The sequence below is a fragment of the Coregonus lavaretus genome (genome assembly GCF_964263955.1).
Source record: "Coregonus lavaretus genome assembly, chromosome: 3".
Taxonomy (NCBI): domain Eukaryota; kingdom Metazoa; phylum Chordata; class Actinopteri; order Salmoniformes; family Salmonidae; genus Coregonus; species Coregonus lavaretus.
The window spans coordinates 2,020,947-2,044,712 of record NC_139990.1 but is presented as its reverse complement, the minus strand read 5'-3'; the positions used below and the strand labels follow the sequence as shown (position 1 = coordinate 2,044,712).

Below are 23,766 nucleotides of genomic sequence, written 5' to 3'. Positions count from 1 at the left end.
AACAAAGGTTTCTGTACCAAATATTAAGTTCTGCTTTTCTGATGTATCAAATACTTATGTCATGCAATAAAATGCAAATTAATTACTTAAAAATCATACAATGTGATTTTCTGGATTTTTGCTTTAGATTCCGTCTCTCACAGTTGAAGTGTACCTATGATAAAAAATTACAGACCTCTACATGCTTTGTAAGTAGGAAAACCTGCAAAATCGGCAGTGTATCAAATACATGTTCTCCCCACTGTATGTGTATGTGTGTATATACAGTGTGGGAAAAAAGTATTTGATCCCCTGCTGATTTTGTACGTTTGCCCACTGACAAAGAAATGATCAGTCTATAATTTTAATGGTAGGTTTATTTGAACAGTGAGAGACAAAATAACAACAAAAAAATCCAGAAAAACGCAAGTCAAAAATGTTATAAATTGATTAGTATTTTAATGAGGGAAATACGTTTTTGACCCCCTCTCAATCAGAAAGATTTCTGGCTCCCAGGTGTCTTTTATACAGGTAACGAGCTGAGATTAGGAGCACACTCTTAAAGGGAGTGCTCCTAATCTCAGCTTGTTACCTGTGTAAAAGAGACCTGTCCACAGAAGCAATCAATCAATAAGATTCCAAACTCCACCATGGCCAAGACCAAAGAGCTCTCCAAGGATGTCAGGAACAAGATTGTAGACCTACACAAGGCTGGAATGGGCTACAAGACCATCGCCAAGCAGCTTGGTGAGAAGATAACAACAGTTGGTGCGATTATTCGCAAATCGAAGAAACACAAAATAACTATCAATCTCCCTCGGACTGGGGCTCCATGCAAGATCTCACCTCGTGGAGTTGCAATGATCATGAGAACGGTGAGGAATCAGCCCAGAACTACACGGGAGGATCTTGTCAATGATCTCAAGGCAGCTGGGACCATAGTCACCAAGAAAACAATTGGTAACACACTACGCCGTGAAGGACTGAAATCCTGCAGCGCCCGCAAGGTCCCCCTGCTCAAGAAAGCACATATACAGGGCCGTCTGAAGTTTGCCAATGAACATGTGAATGATTCAGAGGAGAACTGGGTGAAAGTGTTGTGGTCAGATGAGACCAAAATGGAGCTCTTTGGCATCAACTCAACTCGCCGTGTTTGGAGGAGGAGGAATGCTGCCTATGACCCCAAGAACACCATCCCCACCGTCAAACATGGAGGTGGAAACATTATGCTTTGGGGGTGTTTTTCTGCTAAGGGGACAGGGCAACTTCACCGCATCAAAGGGACGATGGACGGGGCCATGTACCGTCAAATCTTGGGTGAGAACCTTCTTCCCTCAACCAGGGCATTGAAAATGGGCCGTGGATGGGTATTCCAGCATGACAATGACCCAAAACCCACGGCCAAGGCAACAAAGGAGTGGCTCAAGAAGGAGCACATTAAGGTCCTGGAGTGGCCTAGCCAGTCTCCAGACCTTAATCCCATAGAAAATATGTGGAGGGAGCTGAAGGTTTGAGTTGCCAAACGTCAGCCTCGAAACCTTAATGACTTGGAGAAGATCTGCAAAGAGGAGTGGAACAAAATCCCTCCTGAGATGTGTGCAAACCTGGTGGCCAACTACAAGAAACGTCTGACCTCTGTGATTGCCAACAAGGGTTTTGCCACCAAGTACTAAGTCGTGTTTTGCAGAGGGGTCAAATACTTATTTCCCTCATTAAAATGCAAATCAATTTATAAAAATGTATACAGTATCTCACAAAAGTGAGTACACCCCTCACATTTTTGTAAATATTTGAGTATATCTATTCATGTGACAACACTGAAGAAATGACACTTTGCTACAATGTAAAATAGTGAGTGTACAGCTTGTATAACAGTGTACATTTGCTGTCCCCTCAAAATAACTCAACACACAGCCATTAATGTCTAAACCCCTAAGTGAAAATGTCCAAATTGGACCCAATTAGCCATTTTCCCTCCTCGGTGTCATGTGACTCGTTAGTGTTACAAGGTCTCAGGTGTGAATGGGGAGCAGGTGTGTTAAATTTGGTGTCTCACACTCCCTCATACTGGTCACTGGAAGTTCAACATGGCACCTCATGGCAAAGAACTCTCTGAGGATCTGAAAAAAAAGAATTGTTGCTCTACATAAAGATGGCCTGGGCTATAAGAAGATTGCTAAATTGCTCTCCCGAGTGGCGCAGTGGTCTAAGGCACTGCACCGCAGTACTAGCTGTGCCACTAGAGATCCTGGTTCGAATCCAGGCTCTGTTGTAGCCGGCCGCGACCGGGAGACCCATTGGGCGGTGCACAATTGGCCCAGCGTCGTCCAGGGTAGGGGAGGGAATGGCCGGTAGGGATGTAGCTCAGTTGGTAGAGGATGCCGTTTGCAACGCCAGGGTTGTGGGTTCGATTCCCACGGGGGGCCAGTATGAAAAAAAATAATGAAAAAAAATTAATAATAATAATGCACTCACTAACTGTAAGTCGCTCTGGATAAGAGCGTCTGCTAAATGACTAAAATGTAAAAAATGTAAATGCTAAGACCCTGAAACTGAGCTGCAGCACGGTGGCCAAGACCATGTAGCGGTTTAACAGGACAGGTTCCACTCAGAACAGTCCTCGCCATGGTCGACCAAAGAAGTTGAGTGCACGTGCTCAGCGTCATATCCAGAGGTTGTCTTTGGGAAATAGACATATGAGTGCTGCCAGCATTGCTGCAGAGGTTGAAGGAGTGTGGGGTCAGCCTGTCAGTGCTCAGACCATACGCCGCACACTGCATCAAATTGGTCTGCATGGCTGTCGTCCCAGAGGGAAGCCTCTTCTAAAGATGATGCACAAGAAAGCCCGCAAACAGTTTGCTGAAGACAAGCAGACTAAGGACATGGATTACTGGAACCATGTCCTGTGGTCTGATGAGACCAAGATCAACTTATTTGGTTCAGATGGTGTCAAGCGTGTGTGGCGGCAACCAGGTGAGGAGTACAAAGACAAGTGTGTCTTGCCTACAGTCAAGCATGGTGGTGGGAGTGTCATGGTTTGGGGCTGCATGAGTGCTGCCAGCACTGGGGAGCCACAGTTCATTGAGGGAACCATGAATGCCAACATGTACTGTGACATACTGAAGCAGAGCATGATCCCCTCCCTTCTGAGACTGGGCCGCAGGGCAGTATTCCAACATGATAACAACCCCAAACACACCTCCAAGACGACCACTGCCTTGCTAAAAAAGCTGAGGGTAAAGGTGATGGACTGGCCAAGCATGTCTCCAGACCTAAACCCTATTGAGCATCTGTGGGGCATCCTCAAATCGAAGGTGGAGGAGTGCAAGGTCTCTAACATCCACCAGCTCCGTGATGTCGTCATGGAGGAGTGGAAGAGGACTCCAGTAGCAACCTGTAAAGCTCTGGTGAACTCCATGCCCAAGAGGGTTAAGGCAGTGCTGGAAAATGATGGTGGCCAAACAAAATATTGACACTTTGGGCCCAATTTGGACATTTTCACTTAGGGGTGTACTCACTTTTGTTGCCAGCGGTTTAGACATTAATGGCTGTGTGTTGTGTTATTTTGAGGGGACAGCAAATTTACACTGTTATACAAGCTGTACACTCACTACTTTACATTGTAGCAAAGTGTCATTTCTTCAGTGTTGTCACATGAAAAGATATACTCAAATATTTACAAAAATGTGAGGGGTATACTCACTTTTGTGAGATACTATATATATATATATATATATATATATATATATATATATATATATATATATATATACAGTGGGGAAAAAAAGTATTTAGTCAGCCACCAATTGTGCAAGTTCTCCCACTTAAAAAGATGAGAGAGGCCTGTAATTTTCATCATAGGTACACGTCAACTATGACAGACAAAATGAGGAAAAAAAATCCAGAAAATCACATTGTAGGATTTTTTATGAATTTATTTGCAAATTATGGTGGAAAATAAGTATTTGGTCAATAACAAAAGTTTCTCAATACTTTGTTATATACCCTTTGTTGGCAATGAAACAGGTCAAACGTTTTCCGTAAGTCTTCACAAGGTTTTCACACACTGTTGCTGGTATTTTGGTCCATTCCTCCATGCAGATCTCCTCTAGAGCAGTGATGTTTTGGGGCTGTCGCTGGGCAACACGGACTTTCAACTCCCTCCAAAGATTTTCTATGGGGTTGAGATCTGGAGACTGGCTAGGCCATTCCAGGACCTTGAAATGCTTCTTACGAAGCCACTCCTTCGTTGCCCGGGCGGTGTGTTTGGGATCATTGTCATGCTGAAAGACCCAGCCACGTTTCATCTTCAATGCCCTTGCTGATGGAAGGAGGTTTTCACTCAAAATCACATGATACATGGCCCCATTCATTCTTTCCTTTACACGGATCAGTCGTCCTGGTCCCTTTGCAGAAAAACAGCCCCAAAGCATGATGTTTCCACCCCCATGCTTCACAGTAGGTATGGTGTTCTTTGGATGCAACTCAGCATTCTTTGTCCTCCAAACACGACAAGTTCTATTTTGGTTTCATCTGACCATATGACATATGACATTCTCCCAATCCTCTTCTGGATCATCCAAATGCACTCTAGCAAACTTCAGACGGGCCTGGACATGTACTGGCATAAGCAGGGGGACACGTCTGCACTGCAGGATTTGAGTCCCTGGCGGCGTAGTGTGTTACTGATGGTAGGCTTTGTTACTTTGGTCCCAGCTCTCTGCAGGTCATTCACTAGGTCCCCCCGTGTGGTTCTGGGATTTTTGCTCACCGTTCTTGGGATCATTTTGACCCCACGGGGTGAGATCTTGCGTGGAGCCCCAGATCGAGGGAGATTATAAGTGGTCTTGTATGTCTTCCATTTCCTAATAATTGCTCCCACAGTTGATTTCTTCAAACCAAGCTGCTTACCTATTGCAGATTCAGTCTTCCCAGCCTGGTGCAGGTCTACAATTTTGTTTCTGGTGTCCTTTGACAGCTCTTTGGTCTTGGCCATAGTGGAGTTTGGAGTGTGACTGTTTGAGGTTGTGGACAGGTGTCTTTTATACTGATAACAAGTTCAAACAGGTGCCATTAATACAGGTAACGAGTGGAGGACAGAGAAAACTCTTAAAGAAGAAGTTACAGGTCTGTGAGAGCCAGAAATCTTGCTTGTTTGTAGGTGACCAAATACTTATTTTCCACCATAATTTGCAAATAAATTCATTAAAAATCCTACAATGTGATTTTCTGGATTTTTTTTCCTCATTTTGTCTGTCATAGTTGACGTGTACCTATGATGAAAATGACAGCCCTCTCTCATCTTTTTAAGTGGGAGAACTTGCACAATTGGTGGCTGACTAAATACATTTTTTCCCCACTGTATATGCTAGAAAAAAATAATGGGGGGTTGGAAGTGATGCAGACCATTACATTGATGGAAGTTACAATCTATCTGAAATATTAAAGCTGATCTACCCCCTAAAAAAATAAAATAAAATAAAAAACACTACCTTGTCACAACACAACTGATTGCCTCAAATGCATTAAGAACGAAATAAATTCCACAAATTAACTTTTAACAAGGCACAACTGTTAACTGAAATGAATTCCAGTTGACTACCTCATGAAGCTGGATGAGAGAATGCCAAGAGTGTACAAAGCTGTCATCAAGGCAAAGGGTGACTATTTGAAGAATCTCAAATATAAAATATATTTTGATTTGTTTAGCACTTTTTTGGTTACTACATGATTCCATATGTGTTATTTCATAGTTTTGATGTCTTCACTATTATTCTACAATGTAGAAAATAGTCAAAATAAACCCTGGAATGAGTAGGTGTGTCCAAACTTTTGACTGGTACTGTAGATAACTATTCTGTCTGCAGATTTAATTAAGAGAGACAGGCAAACAATAAGTACAAATGTTGATACTGTAGAATTAAATATGAATTAATAAACGGCTGAAGAATGGCTTCCTATTCTCTTTATCAGCAGCCTGGTGAAAGGCAGTGTGGGATGGAACGGACAGGAATACTGATTCACTGTAGGTCCTCTTCCCAGTCCAGCCCATCTCTCTGAAATATAATTATGATACAAGGCTCTGGGTTGAGAATGAAAATTCTTTGGAATTTTAATTTCCCATGGCTGCTAAGATATTCAATATGGACGGTCATTATGTTTCTCTGAATAATCACTCCGAATTGAAATGCAGTCTCTCTACCCCCTCATTTAAGAAAATAAAACCCAGAGCCCTCTTTTTTATATGAACTGACCTCAACTTTGAATGTAATGAGATTAAGTCCACTCTCTCTCTCTACTTGGCTTTTCTCCTCTCAGATTAAGCCGTCGTTTAAATTGAATTTGATAATTTCATCAGGGAAGGCTGACAGGTAGCTTGAAGCGTATTATTGGCGGTTCACCTCTAGACCGGGCTTATTATTGGCTGAACACCTTTGTGTTTGTCCCAATAGGAGTCCAATTCACCTTCAACACCTTCCACCTGGAGGATCACCATGACTACCTCCTCATCACAGAGAACGGAAGTTTCGTCCAGCCTCTGGCGCGCCTCACGGGTAATGAGCTGCCCTCCCCCACCAACGCAGGGCTCTACGGGAACTTCAAGGCCCAGCTGCGCTTTATATCTGACTTTTCTATATCCTATGAGGGATTCAATATTACCTTCTCTGGTGAGTAGGAGGATTGTGTGTGTGTGTGTGAGTGTGTGTGTGTATGTGTGTGCGAGCATGCACGCATGTTGTTGATCTCCTCTGTACTTCAGTGTGCTGCTCAATTCATGCACCTTGGTGGGAAAGCGAGGTAGTTGATCCAAGGCCTTGGGTAAGACAATGCGTGTGTGCACACGTGCACGCTTGTGTGTGTGATTTGAGGGAGAAAGAGAGAGAGAGAGAGGAAGAGATAGAGATTGATGGGGCAGTCGCTTTGCTGTTTCTGCTTATTAAAGTCTTACTAAAGTCTCCTAGCAGACTGAGTGCTTCTTTCCGCCTAGCTTCACATGCCTCCAGTGCTCTGTCCAGCGCTCTGACATCCCCTACCTCACCACAGAGACACACATCTTCAATACCTTTCAGTTAGTCATCCCTGAAGTGTTTTGGGGTCATATAGAAAGATATTGTACCTTTATAAATCTGAAGTGTCCTTCAGGATGTCACCCCTTCTGAGACATAAAGCAGATAGATGTTGACAGGGTTTGTTGACGGCGTTTAATAGTGTGTGTGTGTGTTTATGTGTGTGTGCGTGTGTGTTTGTGTGTGTGTGTGTTTGCTTGTGTTTGTGTATATTCATTGTGTGGGTGTGTATATTCATTGTGTGTGTGTGTGTGTATATTCATTGTGTGTTTGTGTGTATGTGTGTGTGTGTGTGTGTATATTAATTGTGAGTGTGTGTATTCATTGTGTGTGTGTGTGTGTGCGTGTGTACTGTACATCACAGGTGACAGGTAGAGTGCGTCCTAAATGGTACCCTATTCCTTTATAGTGCACTACTTTTAACCAGAGCCCTATGAATACAACTTGGAGTATGCACTGCATTCAAACAAACCCTCACTGAATGTACATGATCGAAAAGTTTGACTTGACACAACTTCCTTCTTCTTCAGAGTACAACTTGGAGCCATGTGAGGACCCGGGGATGCCACGGTTCGGCCGGAGGAATGGCTACAGCTTCAGCATCGGGGACGCCCTAACGTTCTCTTGCAACACGGGCTACCGGCTGGAGGGGGTGCCAGAGGTGATCTGCCTTGGAGGGGGGAGGCGCATGTGGAGCGCACCTCTGCCAAGGTGTGTGGGTACGTAGTCACCTGCTTTCATTCCCTTACAACTATTTGTTATAAAGCTTGTGGTTGTTGTGACTTTACTGTAGATCTAATTACAGTAACACTTAGTGCTGGGCTGTGTATGAAAACCTTACTGTTTCCTCAATTCCTCTCAAAGTGCATTGGAAGAATTGATCCAAGATCACTTTGAGAGGAATCATTGAGGAAGCAAAGACAGAAGTAGCAATGATTTGACAGCTAGTACCTTTCCCAGACAGCCTTGCTTCTGCGTGTTTAGCCATCACACCTGATTCAAATAATCAGCTGATCTTTCAATCAACGGCTTGATTAGCTGAATCAGGTGTTTCACTGCTGAGATGGGACAAAACCCTGCAACACTGTGGCTCTTCGGGAGCAGGTTGGAGGATCACTGATATAGGGTTCATCATGGACGTTTCCTTGCCTGTTGAGTTCTGAGCTCTGAGAAGGAGTAGGGAGGCAAAACTGTAGGAGAGGGTACTCTGTTTAAGCGATGCCACGGTAAAACCACAGACACACACAGAGACAGACAGGTGGACAGACGGACAGAGGGAGAGACAGACAGACAGACACACAGCCAGACACAAACACTTTCTCTATCCATCTACATCAAACTCAATCTGCTCCCTGTCCTCTGTCCCTGTAGGGGAGTGCCTTTGTGTATCACTAACAAGCTGGGAGAGGTCAAATGGGTTGTCAACGGGGCGAATGCAAAGAGACTAGCGTGGCTGCATGGTGCTTTGATAGAGATACTATGCAGTGAGCTATGAATCTCACTGTCTCAATGTACCAAACAAACCCCACCTGATACACCACCTGTTTAGTGTGGTGCCCCGACCCGGGTTCGTTGATATTTGTTTTCTTTCAAGTAGTTCAGCTGCACTTAATTGAAATCGTCCCAACAGTCCATGTTCTGCCCATCTGACACTCCAGGTAGGCTCAATTATACATTACAAATATTTGATAAAAATATAATACTATTTGAACCCAGGTCTAGGTGTTACACTGTTTCCTCCAGTTTCTTCCTCCCCAGACGAGGTTACTACTGCTCTTGTCCCCCCATCAAACCTGCCTCTTCCTGTTTTTTACACTGCTTACCGTGCTTTAGGAGAGTAGTGATTTACATTCTGTCATGTTGAGATGTTCCTGGATTGTACTACATCTCTCTCTGTCCATTCTACCACGCGGTGCCAAGTAAAAGGAATCCAGCTCAACATCCATCAAATCCCAAATGCGTCTGAATAAAACAGTATCTCCTGGAGTGTATCCACACATCCATATCGGCCTGTCCCTACCTACCAGGCAGAAACAGATTATAAATTATAATAATGGAGAACTTTTCAGATTTTTCCAAAGGAGCTGCACCTGCCATTTTTTGTATTATGTCACCGCTGTTTGTGTGTGCCGTACGTTTTCTTGCCTTGACCCTGTCGTTCAATTTTGCATGTTGTTCGTTGGCGCCAGATCTCCAAACTTGAGCAGGTCTTCAAAAACCAGGGGCCAGTTTCACAAAACCTTCTTAAGAAGTCATTTCTTCTTAACTGCCATTTTTTACCTTTAGCTAAGTTGCTATTCCTCAATAAAGTTATTGGAAATGTTCTTACATATTTTTTCCTATGTTTCTTCCTAAGAAAAAAGTAAAGAAGAAAATGGAATTCTTGAAAATAATGTTTTAGGAAATGTACTTAACTTTAGGACAGCTAAACCCTTGTCTTTTGACGAATGGATACTTTTGTAACCATCAACGTTTTCTTGTGCCACTGCCACAGAAACAGTTGGCTACTGGACATTTAAATACAGCAAGAAAACTAATTAAACGCGCATTATCTAGCTAGCTAGTAATTAACAATATATTACAATATTCTACAAATGTGTTAAATAGTTAGCGTTGGCTCCTCGATTTGCAAAAAGAACTTGGCTAATTTAGCTAATAATAACGTCGTTAGCTATGTTGTTACGCGTCAGCTACCGGTCGCGCAGTCCCTCTATCACTGTCTCTCCTATCATGGACAACACTTTCTCCTCCAGCTGGTCCACATGAATGGTCGATACCCCTCCTCCAGTCTTCTTCAACTCCCTGCTTCTCTCAGCTCCCTTCCCTTTAGCAGCCGACTTGATGTCAGACCACTTTATTTTAGAGTGTCACTGTCCCTTGCCATACCCCCGACGGCAGAGACAGACTCGGCCACTCTCGCCCATCCTCTCTTTTTGGTCTCTGCAGCAATGCAGTTATCGAGTCTCCCCAACAGCAACTTTTTCCTGGTTGCTATTTCATCCACCATCACTTCAAGGTATTGTTTGCTGAACTTTTTATTGCGCTTTCCTTGGTTATGCATTTACATTTTTGGAATACAGTTGAAGTCGGAAGTTTACATTCACCTTACCCAAATACATTTAAACTCAGTTTTTCACAATTCCTGACATTTAATCCTAGTACAAATTCCCTGTCTTAGGTCAGTTAGGATCACCACTTTATTTTAAGAATGTGAAATGTCTGAATAATAGTAGAGAGAATTATTTATTTCAGCTTTTATTTCCATTTCCATTTTACATTTTAGTCATTTAGCAGACGCTCTTATCCAGAGCGACTTACAGTTAGTGAATACATATATATATATTTTTTTCATACTGGTCCCCCGGGGGAATTGAACCCACAACCCTGGCGTTGCAAACGCCATGCTCTATCAACTGAGCTACATCCCTGCCGGCCATTCCCTCCCCTACCCTGGACAACGCTGGGCCAATTGTGCGCTGCCCATGAGTCTCCCGGTCGCGGCCGGCTGCGACAGAGCCTGGATTCGAACCAGGATCTCTAGTAGCACAGCTAGCACTGCGATGCAGTGCCTTAGACCACTGCGCCACTCAGGAGACCACATTCGCAGTGGGTCAGAAGTTTACATACACTCCATTAGTATTTGGTAGTATTGCCTTTAAATTGTTTAACTTGGGTCAAATGTTTCGGGTAGCCCTCCACGAGCTTCCCACAATAAGTTGGTTGAATTTTGGCCCATTCCTCCTGACAGAGCTGGTGTAACTGAATCAAATTTGCAGGCCTCCTTGCTCGCACACGCTTTTTCAGTTCTGCCCACAAATGTTCTATAGGATTGAGGTCAGGGCTCTGTGATGGCCACTCCAATACCTTGACTTTGTTGTCCTTAAGCCATTTTGCCACAACTTTGGAAGTATGCTTGGGGTCATTGTCCATTTGGAAGACCCATTTGCGACCAAGCTTTAACTTCCTGACTGATGTCTTGAGATGTTGCTTCAATATATCCACATAATTTTCCTTCCTCATGATGCCATCTATTTTGTGAAGTGCACCAGTCCCTCCTGCAGCAAAGCACCCCCACAGCATGATGCTGCCACCCCCGTGCTTCACGGTTGTGATGGTGTTCTTCGGCTTTTAGGAACCCCCTTTTTCCTCCAAACATAACGACGGTCATTATGGTCAAACAGTTCTATTTTTGTTTCATCAGACCAGAGGACATTTCTCCAAGAAGTACGATCTTTGTCCCCATGTGCAGTTGCAAAATGTAGTCTGGCTTTTTTATGGCGGTTTTGGAGCAGTGGCTTCTTCCTTGCTGAGCGTCCTTTCAGGTTATGTTGATATAGGACTTGTTTTACTGTGGATATAGATACTTTTGTACCTGTTTCCTCCAGCATCTTCACAAGGTCCTTTGCTGTTGTTCTGGGATTGATTTGCACTTTTCGCACCAAAGTACGTTCATCTCTAGGAGACAGAACGCGTCTCCTTCCTGAGCGGTATGACGGCTGCATGGTCCCATGGTGTTTATACTTGCATACTATTGTTTGTACAGATGAACGTGGTATCTTCAGGCGTTTGGAAATTGCTCCCAAGGATGAACCAGACTTGTGGAGGTCTACAATTGTTTTTGGCTGATTTATTTTGATTTTCCCATGATGTCAAGCAAAGAGGCACTGAGGTTGAAGGTAGGCCTTGAAATACATCCACATGTACATCTCCAATTGACTCAAATTATGTGAATTAGCCTATCAGAAGCTTCTAAAGCCCTGACATAATTTTCTGAAATTTTCCAAGCTGTTTAAAGGCACAGTCAACTTAGTGTATGTCAACTTCTGACCCACTGGAATTGTGATACAGTGAATTATAAGTGAAAAAATCTGTCTCTAAACAATTGTTGGGAAAATTACTTGTATCATGCACAAAGTAGATGTCCTAACCGACTTGACAAAACTATAGTTTGTTAACAAGAAATTTGTGGAGTGGTTGAAAAACAAGTTTTAATGACTCCAACCTAAGGGTATGTAAACTTCCGACTTCAACTGTAGCTAGTCTGATGGTTATAATGTCTGAAAAATAACTAGTTTTTTGTTTATAAAGGGTTCACAAGCCAACTACAAAAATTCTCAAGTCATAAAACAGATACATTTAATAAAATGGAAATATCAACACTTTATTATAGTGGGCCAAATCCTAGCATCCCTGTCACAAAGGCTTATTTACTGGTTTCAAGCACGTCACTCATGTCAATGTCACATAACAAGATATTTACAAAGTTCCTATGAAAGATGTTCACGAAGTTCCTAAGAAACTATGAATTCCTAAGAACAGCTTGATCTATCTTATCAACTTCTTATTTTTTTCCTCAAGAAACTTCTTAAGTTTCTTAGTAAGTAGTGTTTTGTGAATCTAGCCCCAGGCCTCTAATTCATATTTTGGCAAGACTTTTCAAAATGGCTTCAGGTATTCTGTACGCTTCATTGGTACAGTACACAGTGGGCAGTGAAAAAAACAGAAATCTAGCATTTTATCATCAATACACAGTGGGCAATGATAGTCTTTTAGGGAGGCTGAACGGTTTGTTTTTGGATGTGGATCTTTTTTTTTTTTTTTAACTGCTGCCTGCCACCAGACCTCCAGCAGCCTGTTGGTTGGTACAGTGTACAGTATGAATCATGTGTGGCAGATAGGCAGTAACAAAAGCTTCAAGTTTCCCAGCCATCCATCACAAATATCGATTTCTGTAACCACCCCAAAACAAACAACCTCCACTTTCAAATGAGAATGAATGTGTTGTGCAACCGTCAGCACCAACAACAGTTTAGATTTAAAGGTATCTTCATAACCTGAAGGAGTTCTGATGCCCCATTCAAACCCTGACCTATGCAACATAATCATATGTGACACATACAGTAAACAGCGCTTTCAGAAAGTATTCACACGCCTTGAGTTTTTCCACATTTAGTTGTGTTACAAAGTGGGATTAAAATGGATTTAATTGTAATTCTTTGTCAACGGTATACACAAAATACTCTTTAATTTCAAAGTGTATGGAAATTAAAACACATATATCTTGATTACATAAGTATTAAACCCCCTGAGTCAATGAATGTTAGATTCACCTTTGGCAGCGATTACCGTTGTGAGTCTCTAAGAGCTTTGACCACTTGGATTGGACAATATTTGCCCATTATTCTTTTAATAAATCGTAAAGATCTGTCAAGTTTGTTGTTGATCATTGCTAGACAGCCATTTTCAAGTCTTGCCATAGATTTTCAAGCTGATTTAAGTCAAAACAGTAACTAGGCCAGTCAGGAACATTCAATGTCATCTTGGTAAGCAGCTTCAGTGTATATTTTGTTATGATTTAACTGGATAAGAACCCAAATGCAGACAAGTACACCAAGCCAGAGAAGTTTTAACAGGTTTATTTACAATGTTCAAAGTCCAGGTTTCCAAATATAGGGGAAGAGCAAGTCCAGGTTACAGGGAGGGTAACAGATCCAGATCAGGGCAGGTGTGGTACCGTAATGTCCTAGTGTCCGTGGTGAGTCCAAAAGAGAGGTCCGGTAGTGGAGAGCAGGATGGTGGTGGCAGGAGTGAAGCGGAGGCAGGAGTCAGGTTCCAAATATCTGTGGCACAGGAGAAAAGTAAATAGAACAGGCCAAAAACACAAAGAGCAAAAATAACCAGGTTGCGTCGGCAGCGAGACTAACATGGTCGTCTTGACTATGATCTGACGATGAGTGGTAAGTTTGACCGGGTCTTAAAGGCTGAGGTGATTATGGTGAATGAGCTGCAGCTGGAACCCTGACTCCCGCACACCAGACTTCACTCCTGCAATCAAGGACAGACAGAGGGGAGGGAGAGAGCAGAGAGAGCTACCTAGCAGCAGTAGGCCTAACAGTACCCCCCCCCTCTACGGACGCCACCTGGCGGCCGACGGGGTTTATCGGGATGTAACCTATGAAACTCTCGGACCAGAGCAGGATCCACAATGAAGCTCCTGGGCACCCAGGAACGTTCCTCAGGACCATAACCCTCCCAATCCACCAGGTACTGGAAACCACGACCTCGGCGGCGAACATCCAGAAGTCGCCGGACAGTGTAGACCGGACCCCCACCCACGATCCTGGGCGGAGGAGGGGGACGAGAGGGAGGGCACAGAGGGCTAACCGACACAGGCTTAATCTGGGAAACATGAAAGGTGGAATGAACCCGTAGGGAGGCAGGAAGCTGTAGCTTAACCGCGCAGGGGTTAACAATAGACAGTATCTTGAACGGTCCTATAAAACGAGGCGCCATCTTCTTAGACTCCACCTTCAATGGAAGGTCCCGTGACTTCAGCCATACCTCTTGACCAGGAGAGTAACCGGGAGCCTGGGACCGGTGACGGTTGGCTTGCCTCTGCATGTACGCCGAAGCTCGGGACAGAGCTACCCTGGCCTTCCTCCAGACCTTGAAGCAGCGGCGCATGTGGGACTGCACCGAGGGTACCGCCAGTTCCCTCTCTTGGGAAGGGAACAGGGGAGGTTGATAACCCAGAGCACACAGAAAAGGAGACAAACCAGAGGAAGCGTTCGTCAAGGTGTTATGAGCATATTCCACCCAGGGGAGCATGGAGCTCCATGACCCAGGGTTAGACCCAGTGACACAGCGAAGAGCGGTCTCCATCTCCTGGTTCGCTCTCTCGGCTTGTTCGTTGGTCTGGGGGTGATATCCAGAGGACAGGCTGGATGTAATGCCCAAAGCTTTACAGAAAGCTTTCCACACCTGGGAGACAAACTGGGGACCCCTGTCAGAGACAATATCCGTGGGTAGACCATGAGAGCGGAACACATGTTCAACCAAAATATCAGCCGTCTCTCTGGCAGTGGGCAGTTTAGGTAGGGCCAAAAAATGAGCAAACTTAGAAAAACGATCAATCACCGTAAGAATGACAGTCTTTCCAGACGAGGGGGGAAGTCCAGTGACAAAATCCATAGCGATATGCGACCAGGGCCGGCTGGGTATAGGTAGAGGTCGTAGATGACCAGCGCTGGCCTGGGTGGAGTTTTTACTTCGTGCACATACCGTACAAGCAGCAATGAAGGCTCGAGTGTCCGCCTCCATCGTGGCCCACCAGAACTTCCGTCGCACAAAGTCAAGGCATCTCCTGAGTGGCGCAGTGGTCTAAGGCACTGCATCGCAGTGCTAACTGTGCCACTAGAGATCCTGGTTCGAATCCAGGCTCTGTCGCAGCCAGCCGCGACCGGGAGACTCATGGGCGGCGCACAATTGGCCCAGCGTCGTCCAGGGTAGGGGAGGGAATGGCTGGCAGGGATGTAGCTCAGTTGATAGAGCATGGCGTTTGCAACGCCAGGGTTGTGGGTTCGATTCCCACGGGGGGGCAGTATAAAAAAGATATGTATTCACTAACTGTAAGTCGCTCTGGATAAGAGCGTCTGCTAAATGACTAAAATGTAATGTAATGTAAATGTCAAGGGTCCGCGAAACTCCAGGGTGACAGGTAAGGGGAGACGAGTGAGCCCACTGAAGTACCTGGGAGCGAGCAGACTCAGGGACAAACATCCGGTTAGGAGGACCCCTCCCAGGGTCAGCTTGATGATGTTGAGCCTGTCTAACAATCCCCTCGATGTCACATGTGATGACCGCAATACTGCAGGTAGGAGGTAAAATGGGTTCAGGGTTACTACCAGTATCAACAGCCGAATGAACACGAGACAGGGCGTCAGGCTTGACGTTGCGTGACCCAGGACGGTAAGACAGAGAAAAATTGAATCTCCCAAAAAATAGTGCCCACCTGGCTTGACGGGGGTTGAACTGCTTCGCTGACTGGAGGTAAGCCAGATTCTTATGATCCGTCCAAACGATGAAGGGTTGTTCCGCCCCCTCCAACCAATGTCGCCACTCCTCGAGAGCCAGCTTAACGGCGAGCAGTTCACGATTGCCAACATCATAATTCCTCTCTGCCTGAGAAAGTTTCCTTGAGAGAAAAGCACAGGGATGCAGTTTGTTATCTTCAGGAGAACGTTGTGACAACACCGCACCTACCCCAGTGTCGGATGCATCCACCTCCACGACAAACTGGCGGTCGGGGTCCGGCTGCATCAGTATGGGAGCCGAGGCGAAGCGATGTTTCAGTTCTTCGAACGCTGATTCGACCCCTTCATTCCAAGCGAACGGTCGTGAGATGGAGGTGAGAGCGGTGAGTGGCGCCGCAATGCGGCTGTAGTCCTTGATGAACCTCCTATAGAAGTTCGCAAACCCCAGGAATCGTTGAAGTTGTTTGCGGGTAGAGGGAGCTGGCCAGTCCGTGACAGCAGAGATCTTAGCTGGGTCCATCCGCAACTCCCCCTGAGCTATGATGTAACCCAAAAAAGAGGTCTCAGACACATGAAATTCACATTTCTCCATCTTTACAAACAGTTTGTTCTCCAACAACCTTTGCAACACCTGGCGCACATGCAGTTCATGTTCCTGGGAGGACTCTGAGAAAATCAAGATATCATTCAGATAGACAAAAACAAACCGATTCAACATGTCCCGAAGGACATCATTGACTAGTGCCTGAAAAACAGCAGGGGCATTGGACAACCCAAAAGGCATAACCAGATACTCAAAATGTCCCAAGGGTGTGTTGAAGGCAGTCTTCCATTCATCACCCTTACGAATGCGCACCAGGTGATACGCATTTCGTAGATCCAGTTTCGTAAAGATGGTAGCACCATGAAGGAGGGGAAAAGCAGAATTAATCAAAGGCAGAGCATACTTGTTCTTAATGGTGATGTTGTTAAGTCCACGGTAATCAATACAGGGTCTGAGGGTCTTATCCTTCTTAGCAACAAAAAAGAATCCCGCTCCTACAGGTGACGAGGAAGGACGCATAATACCTGCCGCCAAGGAGTCCCGAATGTAGTTCTCCATAGCCTCCGTCTCCGGCCGGGAGAGATTGTACAGGCGACTGCTGGGGAGCGGGGCTCCTGGCTGGAGGTCAATGGCGCAGTCGTAAGGCCGGTGAGGAGGAAGAGAAGTAGCTCTGTGTTTGCAGAAAACGGATGCTAGGTCATGATACACGTCAGGAACAGCAGAAAGATCCATGGACTCCAGTGGAGGTTGAGGCACAGTACTGGCAGGAGTCTGAGCAGAACACAAACAATTCACATGACAAAATGTGCTCCATGAAACAATGCTACCTGTCACCCAATCAATGTGTGGATTGTGTCTTATGAGCCAGGGGATACCAAGGACCAGGGGGGTCTGTGGGCAGTCGATAATATGGAATTGAATGTTCTCCTGATGATTTCCCGACACTCTAAGACAAACAGGAACAGTCTGATGGGTAATACGGGTCAACAATTGTCCATTTAGACCCTTAGCCTGCAGCGGACAGTCCATAGGAACAGTCTCCAAATCCATTTGTTGAGCCCACTCTCTATCCAAAAAGCTTTCGTCGGCACCAGAGTCAATCAGCGCACTAACAGAGAAATTCTGGGACTGCCACTGGAGGGATGCCTGGAGCAGAATGCGGGGAAAAGAGGAAGAATCCGCTGCTCGGCTCACCAAAACTTCTCCCATTAATGATGAGCCGGCCCTTTTCCCGGACGAACTGGGCAGGAAGGAACGAAATGACCAGCTTCTCCACAATACAGGCAGACCCGAGCCTGAATACGACGTGCACGCTCCTCTGAGGACAACCGTGCACGACCCACCTCCATGGCTTCGGGTTCAGTGCTCCTCGTATCGACTCGGGAAGACACGGCTTTCTCCGTAGGGAAGATGCAGGGAGGAGTTTGTTGATGACAGACAGGTTGCTTGGAACTAACACTCCTCTCCCGGCGGCGCTCCCGAATCCGATTATCCAACCTGATAGTGAGTGAAATAAGATTATCCAGCGTAGGCGATTCATCATATGACACCAATTCATCTTTTAAAGTCTCAGACAAAGCATTGATGAACACTCCTTGTAATGCCTCGTCATTCCAACCACTCACTGCTGCTAAAGTCCGAAACTCCGCTGCCATCTCCGCCACACTACGAGCCCCCTGCCGAAGAGAAAACAACCGTTTCGCAGCCTCCTTGCCTCGTACGGGGTGGTCAAAAACCTTCCTCATCTCCGTGGTGAAGGCAACGTAAGCGTTGCAAATGTCCGACTGACTCTCCCAGACCGCGGATCCCCAGGCACGAGCGGAACCGCTAGTAGAGTTGATAAGGTAGGCAATACGGGCTCTTTCTGAGGCGTAGGTGAGGGGCTGTTGTTCAAACACTAACGAGCATTGAGTCAAAAAATCGCCACAGGTTCCCATGTTCCCGTCATAGCGCTCTGGAGCAGGAACAAAAGGCTCTCTGATCTGGGCTGAAGGGGTAGTAAGGGCAGACACTTGATTGGAGAGTAATTGAACCTGATTAAGCAGCACCTGACTGTCCTCAGCAATCGTCTTAAACAGGGTATCATGTTGGCCAAGTAAAATGCCCTGATTGGCTATGGCAGTCCAAATTTGAGTGCACTCTGGGGTGGTATCCGAGCTACTGTCTGCTGGGTTCATGATGGTCAGATCATACTGTTATGATTTAACTGGATAAGAACCCAAATGCAGACAAGTACACCAAGCCAGAGAAGTTTTAACAGGTTTATTTACAATGTTCAAAGTCCAGGTTTCCAAATATAGGGGAAGAGCAAGTCCAGGTTACAGGGAGGGTAACAGATCCAGATCAGGGCAGGTGTGGTACCGTAATGTCCTAGTGTCCGTGGTGAGTCCAAAAGAGAGGTCCGGTAGTGGAGAGCAGGATGGTGGTGGCAGGAGTGAAGCGGAGGCAGGAGTCAGGTTCCAAATATCTGTGGCACAGGAGAAAAAGTAAATAGAACAGGCCAAAAACACAAAGAGCAAAAATAACCAGGTTGCGTCGGCAGCGAGACTAACATGGTCGTCTTGACTATGATCTGACGATGAGTGGTAAGTTTGACCGGGTCTTAAAGGCTGAGGTGATTATGGTGAATGAGCTGCAGCTGGAACCCTGACTCCCGCACACCAGACTTCACTCCTGCAATCAAGGACAGACAGAGGGGAGGGAGAGAGCAGAGAGAGCTACCTAGCAGCAGTAGGCCTAACATATTTAGCCTTTTGTTATAGGTTATTGTCCTACTGAATGGTGAATTTGTCTCCCAGTGTCTGTTGGAAAGCATACTGAACCAATATTTCCTCTAAGATTTTGCCTGTGCTTAGCTCTATTCCGTTTCTTTTTATCCTAAAAAACTACCTAGTGCTTGCTGATGATAAGCATACCCATAACATGATGCAGCCACCACCATGCTTGAAAACGTGAAGAGTTGTCACGACTTCCTCCGAAGCTGCCTCCTCTCCTTGTTCCGGCAGGCTTCGGAGTTCGCCGTCACCGTATTTCTAGCCACTGCCGCTCCTCATCTCATCATTCCATTTGTTTTGTCTTGTTTATTACACACACCTGGTTCATATCCCCTCATCAGTGCCTGTATAAGTGTACCCTCTGCCCCCTTCTCTTTGTGTGTGCTTGTTTATTGTGGAGGTTAGAGAAGCTCGGTGGAGCTTGTTTTGCGCACTGGAGTGTTTTGACGCATTACAGCGTAACTCTGTGTTTCGGAATAAATCCTGTTATTCTGTGATTTACCCTCTTGCGCCTGACTCCTTGGAAATCCCTCATCACAAGAGAGGTACTCAGTGATGTGTTGTGTTGGATTTGCCCCAAACGTAACGCTTTGTATTCAGGACTTAACATTTATTTCTGCAGCATTACTTAGTGCCTTATTGCAAACAGGATGCGTGTTTTAGAATATTTTTTATTCTGTACAGACTTCCTTCTTTTCACTGTGTAATTTATGTTAGTGTTGTGGAGGAACTACAATGCTGTTTATCCATCCTCAGTTACATCCTGTCACAGCCATTAAACTCTTTAACTGTTTTAAAATCACCATTGGCCTCATGGTGAATTCCTATCCTTCTCCTATAGGCCCATTCATCACAGCAGGTGGCATTTATGAGGGACGCCATGCTCTTTCCACAGGGTGCAATAACAGTCACATGTGATCGCATAGTACGCAGCTTTTTGTATGAGGCGAGAGCGTAAGGTGGCTCCATTTGTTCATTGTTGTCGCTGACATCTGACGTCGTCTTGAATGGTTGACAACAAGAAATTGTGCATCAATGTTATAGCATAGCAGTTAAATGTGTAATACATTTACATATGCCAGTGTTAGAGATATGGAGCCATTTAATATTACTGTTTTTACAGGAAAGTATTTTTAGAGGAATTGATGAACCCCTCTGATAGACATGAGGGAAGCATTAAGGTTTGGGCTGCATCCCAAATGGTACCCTATTCCCTGTGGGCCCTGGTCAAAAGCAGTGTACTATATAGGGAATAGGGTGCCATTTGAGACACACCCATGAGTTTGGATAATGGCATTGAGTGTGTGTCTTTGTACTCAGACAACAACAATAGGCTGCTGGTGAATGGAGTCCACTACTTTTGACCAGAGCCCTGTGGGCTCTATATAGTGAATAGGGTGCCATCTGGGTGGCATTCTCAGTGAGTTTATAAGGAGAAGAGAATTTGTCCCAGCTAGCGTACGGCTCCAGAGTAACCCAAAGGTTGCTGGTTCGAATACCTGAGCCGACAAGGTGAAAAATCTGTCGATGTGCTCTTGAGCAAGGCACTTAACCCTAATTTGCTCCAGGGGTGCCGTACTACTACTACTATGGCTGACCCTGTAAAACAACTATTTTTACTGCACCTATCCAGTGTATGTGACAATAAAACTTTTAAGAATGTTTTTAAGAAACTGACAGTTTGTCCCATCAGCATTCCACATGGGGTATGCTGTAAGCACCACTATTCTAAAATCAAAATGGATGCCTCATATTTGTCACAAACCAGATGTTTCATCTGATTATATTTTATATGACTTATTGTCATTAATCGCGTTGTTTCTAATAACCGCTTTTGTATATTTACCTTTTAAAATTATAACTGGTTTAGCATATATTCGTTTTGTGAGAACTGCGAGATGTTTACCAGGTTTATTTGCCATTAAGTAGCATGCTTTATCTGAGTTGAATCTGTAGTTGTTGGCTCTCTTCAAAAGTAAAAGATTGTATTCCTGCTGAAGTTCAGAAATTGTATTTTCTTCGTTACCTTGCAAATATTTTTTATGGGCTTTTTCTAAGATAGTGATTAATTTTAATTTCTAAATCAGATTTAACTTTAGCAGAGTATGAGATTATCATTCCACTAATATATGCCTTAATGGCATCCCAAATTATATCGGAGCGTGTGGGCATGTGCGCCGGTAAGACATTTAACAAAAAACACACACAATTTTTTAAATAAAGAATAACAAGAAGCAAAGTACGTCATTGTACTTGAGGCACTATTCCTTTTTAGGGCTGTTTAGCTCCGACTCCTTTGCTAATATATCCAAAGAAACACATACATTGTACATACATCTGAAGAAAGACTGCCACTTAAGTACTGTTAGTTTGTATTACCTTATCAATTAAATTAAAGAATAGTGGCTGGTGGGGTCTACTTGGTGTGCGTGGGTCCTCCGAGAGACTGAGATGGAATGAGCGGAGGCAAATGTAAAAAAATAAAATGAAATATTACATTTGCATAAGTATTCAGACCCTTTACTCAGTACTTTGTTGAAGCACCTTTGGCATCGATTACAGCCTTGAGTCTTCTTGGGTATGACGCTACAAGCTTGGCACACCTGTATTTGGTGAGTTTCTCCCGTTCTTTTCTTCAGATCCTCTCAAGTTCTGTCAGGTTGGATGGGGAGTGTCACCGCACAGCTATTTTCAGGTCTCTCCAGAGATGTTCGATTGGGTTCAAGTCCGTGCTCTGGCTGGGCCACTCAAGGACATTCAGAGACTTGTCCCGAAGCCACTCCTGAATTGTCTTGTCTAAAAAAAAACGTAACAAAATGTGGAAGAAGTGAAGGGATCTCTTTCCGAATGCATTGTATATTGATCTGTCTATTTCAAAGGCTAAACTATGTTGTCTGGCTTCTACACATAATAACAGTTTTGTTCGGTACGCGCATGAGCCTTCCTCAAGAGAAACACCGTTTTCATAAACATTGCTCCGAGGCATGTCAGTATCTCCAGTTTCGGCTCAATAAACACAGTTTATGATGACACAAACACACACATACTCATACACACACAGTGCCGTCTTGTGATCCAACGACTGTTGCAGTATTATCTATTATTAATCTAAAGGCTCTCATTGTCTTCCTAAAGAAGTCAAAGGCTTAATTGCTTGCTATAAAAGCAGGATGAATATATTGGGAAGAACATCAGTAGACTCAAACAGCCAATGGGTGGTTTTAGTATACCTAGCTCAGTAGTTGGTAGTTGATAATAACCCACAAAGAGATGAAAAGCAGCATTAGCATAGATATTAAAACAATATTTTGACTGTGCATCGTCTACATCCTTACACGCGGCTGGGGTTATTTTTCAGCGTCAGCGGATATCCCTCCCTGCAGTTTATTTCATGACTGTGGCCGTGTTCCAAATGACACCCTATTCTCTACACAGTCCCAAGAATCTTGACCAGAGCACTAGAAGCCATGGTCGAAAGTGATGCACAACTTAAGGAGTAGGGTGCCATTTGAGACACAGATCGTTTGTGTTCCATCATCTGGTTAATATGTTTTAACACATCTCCAAGGGTACTGTTTTAATTGTCCCTTCCATTAGATTAAGTCTAATGGTTCTCACCCTTGTTTTTCCTGGAATACAGACAGACCAGTAGTAACAATATTTACTATGTTACCGACCAGTAACCATGCTAAGTTATATGGAAAGAAGTACACAGGTTATACCCTTGCTTTGACCCTATAATAATGGCTATACAATATCATTTGATTTCATTTTAATGTATTACATGTATTTGATAGGGACAATGCATATGAATCAAAATGTCTATAAAAGTGGCAGATTTAGCCAGCTGGCTTGTTTTTTAACCATAGTCCATGGGGAAGGTAGATAAGGAACATTTAACAAATCATGAAATGTCACTAAGATGTTTGTTGAACACCATCAAATGTAATGAAATCAGAGAGTTTTGAACACATCAGTCTCAACAGTGGACACTTCTGTCTCAACAGTGGACATTTCTGTCTCAACAGTGGACACTTCTGTCTCAACAGTGGACACTTCTGTCTCAACAGTGTACACTTCTGTCTCAGCAGTGTACATTTCTGTCTCAGCAGTGGACACTTCTGTTTCAGCAATGAACACTTCTGTCTCAGAGCTCAATGCAGCGACAGGTGCCTGATATTCAGCTGAGGGGATAAGGGGCCAGAAAAGATACAGTGTCTTGTTTCTCTGTTTAAAGCCAGAGAGCAGAGAGACAGTAGTTTAAATGCTGAATTGCCTGTAGTGTGGTGATGGTAATGGCTTATAGAGGATCCTCCACACTCCATCTTCTAATGGCATCGCTTTATCATCATCTGTAGGCTCCAACAGAGTGCTTCCCTCCCTCCTTCCCTCTTTCGTTCTGTCTCCCTCTCTCTCTACCTCTGTCTGTGTCTCTGTCCCTCCCCCCCCCCCCCTCTCTCTCTCTCTCTCTCTCTCTGTCTCTCTCTCTCTCTCCCCCCTCTCTCTCTCTCTCTCTCTCTCTCTCTCTCTCTCTCTCTCTCTCTCTCTCTCTCAATTTTCAATTCAATTTCAATTTAAGGGCTTTATTG

The 23,766-nt window shown here is 44.5% G+C and overlaps 2 protein-coding genes across 3 annotated transcripts in view; both read left to right on the top strand.

Annotated features, from left to right (window-relative positions):
- The window catches only part of LOC311125099 (focal adhesion kinase 1-like), a gene marked incomplete at its 5' end in the record, with an annotated part of 1,344,976 nt that overhangs the window by 996,618 nt on the left and 324,592 nt on the right, over nt 1–23,766 (top strand). The gene's annotated exons all lie outside the window — the stretch shown is intronic.
- LOC311110282 (CUB and sushi domain-containing protein 3-like) overlaps nt 1–23,766 on the top strand; it is a gene marked incomplete at its 3' end in the record, with an annotated part of 541,145 nt that overhangs the window by 273,412 nt on the left and 243,967 nt on the right. Inside the window, 2 exon segments of the mRNA XM_084152993.1 lie at nt 6,432–6,647; nt 7,577–7,765. Coding sequence (XP_084009119.1) covers nt 6,432–6,647; nt 7,577–7,765 — 405 coding nt within the window.